This window comes from Trachymyrmex cornetzi, unplaced genomic scaffold (genome assembly GCF_001594075.2).
Source record: "Trachymyrmex cornetzi isolate Tcor2-1 unplaced genomic scaffold, Tcor1.1 scaffold345, whole genome shotgun sequence".
Lineage (NCBI taxonomy): Eukaryota > Metazoa > Arthropoda > Insecta > Hymenoptera > Formicidae > Trachymyrmex > Trachymyrmex cornetzi.
This window is the reverse complement of record NW_017298164.1, coordinates 760,402-768,943: the sequence shown is the minus strand read 5'-3', so window position 1 is coordinate 768,943 and position 8,542 is coordinate 760,402. Positions and strand designations below refer to the sequence as shown.

The following is an 8,542-nucleotide window of genomic DNA, read 5'->3' as shown; positions in this document are numbered from 1 at the left end:
TATATATATATATATCTATCAGAATTCCATTTTTAATTAAAAACTAAATTTTTTCCTGTATGGTAAGAAATTTAGACATTTTATTTTTTAATTATTATTAATTATTATGTAACGTTTTCGTTACTTAATTTTCATCGTGAAACGTTTATTATTGTCAAAGTCCTGTAAAAGCTTTTTAACAGCGTTTTTCTAAAAGCGCTTAATACAAATTTCACACGTAAAAATTTTTCATTCTACCTTTTTCACGTAGTTTCAAGAAACGTCCATTAATTCTTGGCGGAAATAAGGACAATTAAAAATTATGAATTTCGCCGTGCGAATCCGTGCGCATCCCACACTGACTCGCGACTCCTCCGGTGTTTCATTATGCTCGCATCGCAACACTTCGGCGCGGAATTCCGCTTTTTCTCCAATTTTCAACGCCAAGCTCGCGTACTACACACAATAGTTCGCGCTCACGTAATCCAACTTGGAGCGTAAAAACGAGCCAGAGTTAAACGAGCCATCCCGTCAGAAATTACCGAAAGTTTCGCGCCTGTACATACGACGCGTCGAGCTCCGGATCTAAAAAAAAAAAAAGGGAGGAACGAAAGAAAAGGAAGAAAGGGAAAAAAAACTGACGAGAAAGCAAAGAAAATCGAGGCCGCCGAGAAGGGTGCGAAAGAGTGTGTAACGACGGTGTACGACTTGATCTCGAAAAGTTCTTCTCTCAACGAGATCGTCGTCTCGCCGAGAACTCCACGGCTGGTATCGAGACCCCTTCTGCGCCTTCGTCACCTTTCGTTCTTTCCTCACAAAGTCGGTCCTTCCGCGTAGAAATCGAGTTGCCGTGACAACGCGGTTGGCCGCGCTTTTGTGCGAGAGGCTGAGACGTCAGATGAAAGGGCGAGTATATCCGGATAACAAGAAGGTGCAACGTGAGGGTGTCAGCGGTCCGAAATAAAAACTTCTACTCTTCTCTTCTGGAGGGATATAAGTTTATTATTTCACATCGCGTGGAAATTACAAATTACATTCTCTAACAATTAAATGCTTTTTTTTTTAGGGAATAGCAAAAAATATACGACGTGACGAAATTACGCAATTAATTAATCTTAATTGAATTCGCACCGAAATTTCCTTAATTGATATATTCGCGGATTTAGTTAAATTAAGTATATCTCTTTACACTGAAAGAAAATTAAATTTTAATAAATATTTATTTGAATAATTCTAAGTAAATATTTATTAAATGTAGACATATATTTATTTGATACAAAAACCATTATCAATTCAATTATTATTTTTTTATTGAGTAAATATTTATTTGCTGTAAGTAAATGTTCACTTAATACTATTTAAAAAAATATGCATTAAGATTTAGTAAATTTTTTTCAGTATTACTTAAAGTTAACATAATTGAGTGATGGTTTTATTTTGAAAGTCAAATCCAAGAAATAAGATTATGTAATTTAATGTTTCACTGACCATGTACAACAATCTAAATCTTCGAACTTTAATGCAAAATCCCTTTTGCACAGAGGCACCTTGTATGTCAGCGGCGACATTAATTATAAACAATTTTTCACAAAGTAATTGAAAAAAATGTCCCGATCCATTTGATTCGCAAATACTAATTACCTAATCAGAATTAAGTAATGTCGTTTTCCTTTTCGAATTATGATCGACAATGATTATGTAATTTATATTCATTTCATTCTCTGATGAAGTTTTCGTAATCTTCGCTTCTCTGTTACAGCCGGTGCCGAGGCCACGATTGATTGATAAGCTGGTGATCGACGGGCACGTGATACCCTCCGAGGTCCTCTTCACCGCACCGACGCCAGACAACGTGCAGTATCCAACCCTCGTATTCTCCGATAATCTGAAAGTCGTCATCAGCTTTTCAAAGTCGCAAAATAAAGGTGATAATCATCGCTCGTCTACCCTACGTTTCAATCATTCAGGAAATAGATTTTGGGCCGTTGATTCGATTCATAGGGCGATAACATACAATCCAATCAAGAATACTATCATTAGAGATCGTTGCAATTATGTGCTATTATTACGTGTTATTATACGCTTTTAATGCAAGAAGGCTTTATGTGTAATAAAGCATTCATGTTTAGTAAAAGGGGCTTGTCTGTGTTGAACAGCGCCAGTGATAGATCCCTGCATATTGTATTTCGATGACTAATTGATAGTCCAATTTTCAGTCTACGTTCAATCGAACACACTGGTAGGCGATGCGTCTCACACGAACGGAGTGGTGCTGGCGGAAATAGTGAAGGGAAACATTCCGGTGCGCAACGGCGTCGTTCATCTGATAGCACGACCGCTCATGGTCGTCGACAACACCGTGCGGGGTTTCCTAGAGGTCAGTGCACAATCATCCGTCCTCAGTTTGATCCATCAGCATCCGTACCAAGTTACTGTTGATGTTTACATTCGACCGCCACGGTTATCATGTGAATTTCTGAAACGCTCTGGCGGTCGAATTACAAATGCTGAAATTACTAATTCTTTGATCAGAGATATTACATTAATTCAATCAATTTATTTACGGAATCATTTTCCGATCAAATGAATTCTGCGGCAATTAGCGCGTTAATCGATAATATCGTTTGACGCTCAATTATTAGAAGTTGAGAATAATGAAAATAATGTTGGTCAGTTTAATAGACAGCGCAAATGTAATGAATTATAATGTGCACGGTGCGTCATGATGTCGCATCATGTTGGGATTGCGCGGCCTCATCATCATTTTCCCCACATTTATTAAAGTGATTTACGTTGAAACACGGCTGTATTTTGTCAAAATGAATTGTTAAATACTACAAAGAATAATTATAGAATTTTAATATATATATGAATTTAGAGAAGTTAGTTATCGTTATTTTTCCGATGTTTTACATCGCATTCGGTCAGATAATAATATATACTATTATATACATATTAATCCTCACCTATAAGAAAATTAATAATTTCGTCTTATGCGTTAAATATAAATTCAAACATAATTCCAGCGTGTATAAGGAATATTATTTTAGCATTTTACGATGCAGATGTAAACAGATTTGCATTTAGAAAAAAAAGCAATACTATCTTCATATTTCGCGATGCAAATACTCCTACATTTGCATTCCGAACAGCGGCATATTTGTTTTTTTTTTAAATGCGTAAGCGTATTACATTTGACCGACATTTTTCCGCGATATTATCTTTTATGTTTCTCGATGAAAAAATAAAAATTCGGATGTCGTTGTAAATTGTTAAAAATCGGAATATAAAACCACCGAGTGATTAAAAAAGAATTGTTAGTAGATCTACAGATGTACCGATCGGATGGTATTAAGCTAAAAAATACTTATGATACGTTGAGCCCATGAAATATCTCCTCGCTAAAATTCATCGAGCTTTCCGTGAGTCTTCAATCATCCGCAAAATCCAGTTAATGCAAACGACACGTACGTGCGGCGAAAAAGCGACGACAATTGACCTGGAAAACCGTCTACTCGTAAAAGCATTGTGACCACGGTTTATACGAGCCGCGAAAGCAGAAGAAAAAGTCGAAATTTATAACTTCGTTTAGACCTCCTTACCTCCTGGAGCTCTTTGCGGAATTGAAGGCGGGCCTTTGTTTCGAACTCGTTCCTCTCGGAGTCCCCCATTCACGGTGGCTGTAAATGCGCGACGACGCGGTTCGTCACTGTCGAATTCGCGTTTTTTTTTTCCCCCACGAGCCACATTTGATAGCTACACACGAGAGCTTTCACAGTCAGCGAGTTGATTCTTCGTCTCGATTTCGTCGACGAGGGGTGGAGTCTTTTTCTTTCCGCGTCATCCGCCTTTAAGCGCGAGAGAAAACATCGCGATAATAATGAGAGACATAAAGCATGATGAAACACGAGAAATTCCAAACGCGTAACATCGCGGCGGATCTGTTATTTCAGAAATATATCCAACTCGAAACTCCGTAGTGCCAAGTTACACAGCGTTCAAACTTCGGAGTCCGTGAGATAACATAAGGCACACGATTAAATGTTGATACAAGAGCGACGTTCCAATTTTCGGCAAGGAGAGATCGTTCACCAAACGCGACGTTTATATTTGGCGCGCGCGATTCCAAAGTGGACGAACGGAAAGAAAGCGTTTATTTTTTTTATGTCTGCTTCAGATGTCTCTTTAGATATTCCGTGGAAGCAGCGAAGAGCCGAGATAATAATCCATGCGCGTATCTCGGAAACAAAGAGCGCGACGCTGTTACTGCGCGAGAATGCAGATCTCGCAGTGCACGCCGTGCGATGTGCACACATATTCGCGATAAATCGCGGTGCTGAGACGAAAGCACATACACACACATGCACACACGCACACGCACACACATATCTTGAATCCGTGAAAATTTCTGCGCGGGTGCTTCATCTCGCCGAGGCGACGCGACGCGACGCGACGCCTGGCGTCTATTACGAATTCAGACCGCGCGATGCATTAGAGGGACATTAGTATTCGCAGTCTCGATACGTATATCCCGACGTGACGTGTTTCGTGGAACCCGTAACGCCGACCTCAAAGGATCTGCGTCTCGCTCTCGGTATTGTATGTGGACCGTAGGGATGATAACACATCGTCTCCGTTGCCCCCTCGCGGTAATCGCTTCCGTCGTAACCGCTTGCGTAGTCAAGTACCATCGAGTACGCACACGTGCATTCCGACGTAGCATTACGTGTTATTCAACCATGAGCAAGGGTCGATTTGAATGAGGCAATTGCGAGTCACTAAGAAGGCGTATTTTCGCCCCGTGGTTTGCATTCTCTCGCAAAGTTGTTCTTTCATGTATTTTTCACTCTTTTTAAATAAGGATGTTGAGACTCTAAATTTGGAGAGGGACAAATGTTATAATTTATTTAATAATTTTAGTTAGCGAATGTCTTGAGGATCTCGCACTAATCATATGAAAAAGTAAGTTAGTTTTCACATACAATAATGTGACTTATAATGTGATGAACAAAAGTTATAGGCACAAAGCTTAGTAATAGATAGTTTTTGATTATGGTGTATCAAAAGTGCTTTGTGGACATAAATTTTATACCTTTATTGCAATATAAATAATATCAATTCTTTTTGCTCGTATAACTTACAATAAATTAATAAATAGTAAAACCCAGGTCAATACATTAAACCAGATATAGTTAGATGTACTCTAAATAATATTTATTAATCACAAATTATGCCCTGTTAAAACTTATCGTCGGAAAATTATAATTTATTAATTACTATTTATTAATTTTTTATATCTTTAATATACCGTAGCTCAAAAACTATTATCGAGCCTTGTGTCTGACATTTATTCACCACATTATGTAAGCTACAATACATTACACGTGAAAATTAATTCGTTCCCATCAGAATTTATTTTCTATATAATTATGGATGGACCTACTAATTATAGTAAATTGAATCCCAATAAAATAATATATGAGTTAGTTTTACATATAGATAATGTAGTTTATAATTTGACGAACAAAAAAGATAAAAACAGCTTTGATGCACCAAACTAAAAAATTATTAAGCCTTGCATCTTTTGTTCACTACATTATAAGCTGCACATTATATGTTAAAACGTAACTTATTTTATTGAAACTTAATTTACCATGTAATTAGTATTATATTGATGATGAAAAATAAATTAATTTTAATATAATTAAAGGGAGGTCCTTTATCAGGATAGAAATAAAGACATACGATTTCTTGTCCCTCTTTAACTTTTTCGAAACATTGAGCTGACAAGTGAAATTATTGTTCAGGACAGTTTATAACGGCACAAACGATTATGACAGTTCTGGAAGATATTTGCTAGAAAACGTTATTGGGCGATCGCCATCATATTAACTGGTTAAAGACACGTGAGGAAGCATTCGTAATTTGTATCACGGACGAAAAAGCATCGACGTCTTCGTATCGAAATAAACGGCGTGTTTGTACTCGTGATGCTGGGAAGCGGGCAGAAATGAGAAAGAGAACGAGCTTTATGACGATCATAAAGATTCTATCCTACCAAGCACTGTTGTATCGCCCTCGTGTATTGTAATGATTCTAATCTCAGCGAATTCGCAGTCGTTTTAGTACGCGGAGTTTACACGGAGCACGTACGCGTACCCGAAATAGCTCGTGATAATGTAACGAACCAATTAAACACGATAGGGCTCCTACAATGAACGCGTTGTAATTCAAGTTTTTGGACCATGACACGTTAGAGCTTAAGATAAGAATTAATTTTGAAGACTCTCGGAAGGTGTAACATTCTAGGGAAAAGATTCTTGGAGCTCAAAAAATTTATCCCAAAAGTTAATATTTTAATACCTTATCTTTGAATATTTTAATGGCAAAAAGGATAAGTTGAAATTTAAAATGAAATGTATAATAAAACAAATAAGAAAATAAGAATATTTTAAAAAATGAAATAAAATCAATACAGCATTATTGTTTTGACTAAATTTGATATTTTATTTTTGCTAACTTTATCTCTTAACTTGATTTATTAACCTTCTTTTTGTTTTATTTGCTTTGTTCACATAAATTTTATATTGATATACAAAATGCAGCCGAAAGGAAACGCAAAGGTATAAATAAAATCGATCACAAATAAGCGAGGAAGAATTTTATTTAATTGAATGCGTACAATAATACATCTTTTGATGAGGCCGCCGTTACGACGTATCGAATATCCCTCCACGGGGGGAGGTGATACACTTACATAATATATTCTGCTAATGATTTTTTACATTGAACAGCGACACGAGCCGAAAACACCGCCATTTACAGGAAACACACTCGTCCCTGCAATACACGTACAGCAATTATAACTTACATACTGGATATACTTAAGCGCAATTACTCTACTTCCGATAACAGCGTCATCGCTCGGATGGCAGAAACCTGTTAATCACAGGTGCAAGAACGAGTCAATTAGTTCAAGCTACTTTATTTAAGACACTAACAATTTCATTACTCGTGCAGGTGGCACCCTTCAAGCACAACTACTACAACTACAACTAGGTCACAATATCACTCTCTTCACAAGAATGCCTTCTTGTCAAGACAGTTTATCCGATATTTACTTAATTCGTCATGGTGTCTCGATGTCGGTATCGCGGCATTGTAGGATGATGTTAATTAAAAGTCAGTCATGTACATTTATATTGACCTTTCGTATTATCATAAACTCGCAAATCTTTAATGCTTGGATATTCAAGTTTTCTATTTTAAATGTGTCTTATTATAAATAAATTTGATGTCTAAATCTTATTTGTTTTCAATTAATAGGATATTGGATTTTTTTATGTTTATAAATATTTTGTATAAATGTGTCGACTTTAAACAATCTAATCTATTTGAAGACACTCACGTAAATATCAAAAATATGGACTAGTAAATATTCGACATAGTACAACAGATTTTAGAAATAGAATTCGGTGTCTTATAATATATCTGACATCCGAATTCAATATTGCCGTCGCGACGTTGTTTGATAATACACAATCTCTACACGATCGGTTTTTAGTTAACATCGTCCCACTGTGCAAAGATGTTCTCGATGCAGCTCCATCTTTTCCGATGGAAACACATCGACGCGCTCACCGGCACTCCCTCGAGACGCTTCTCATTCACCGTCGGACAAGCTGTTCCACTTCTCGGCGATAAATCGAGAAAAACGTCGATGAAACATTATTTCACTCCACGATATATACTGTCACACGTATGCCTACATGAACGATCGGAACACACGACTTCGTTCTACGTACAACAAGCGCATCCATCCCGCGGCCTCGCCTCTTGCAATACGTGCCACATTATCTATGTGCGTGTACACAGGGTGACGCGCGCGAACGAGGGTACGTTCACGGCATAATTACGGCTTCGTTGACGTCGCGGAGGATAATAGAGAAATCCGAGGACTGAGATAGACCGCACGAATCAAAGCGCACGCGACTAAAACCACACTTTCGCATCTGCTAACGCGATTTCCTTTCTTATCAATTATCCTTTTCACAGTTCTTAGCGATAAACGAAGCCGTAAGGTCTGTTTTCTATGACTAAACTAGTGTACACTTTTGGAAAAGTGTTACCTGTGTTAAGTGTTTTAAAAGAAAATAGGTTTGATATTTTGTTAAAGCGAGAAAGAAAACTCTCGTCTAGTGTAGGAGTAAAAAACAGGCCTATTATTGCTTGAAAATAGACATGGTCGCGCGGACCACTCCGAGTACACCCTCTATGTATGTGTCACATATGTATAATATATATATATATATTGTATATATATCGTATATATAGGAACGTTTTGTACACAGGACAGGAATGGAATGTTCACACGTGACAGCTGTTGTCACATGCGATATCGACTGTTTTTCAGCAATGATCCTCGGCACGTCTCGCCTACTGTCTGCACCAGACCCTCTTGGCTTGGATCAAAGGCGACGGGACTTTTCTTAGCAGGAAACGTCCCGACCGATTACGTCCGATGCATTAGTCGGGCTCGCGGCGACCTTTGATCCAAGGAGCC

At 37.7% G+C, this 8,542-nt stretch overlaps 1 protein-coding gene across 1 annotated transcript in view; it reads left to right on the top strand.

Annotated features, from left to right (window-relative positions):
* The window catches only part of Fas1 (fasciclin 1 Fas1 domain-containing), an 87,879-nt gene that overhangs the window by 24,359 nt on the left and 54,978 nt on the right, over window positions 1-8,542 (top strand). The window contains exons 4-5 of the mRNA XM_018510553.1: window positions 1,739-1,904; window positions 2,196-2,356. Coding sequence (XP_018366055.1) covers window positions 1,739-1,904; window positions 2,196-2,356 — 327 coding nt within the window. The remainder of the gene's footprint in view (window positions 1-1,738; window positions 1,905-2,195; window positions 2,357-8,542) is intronic.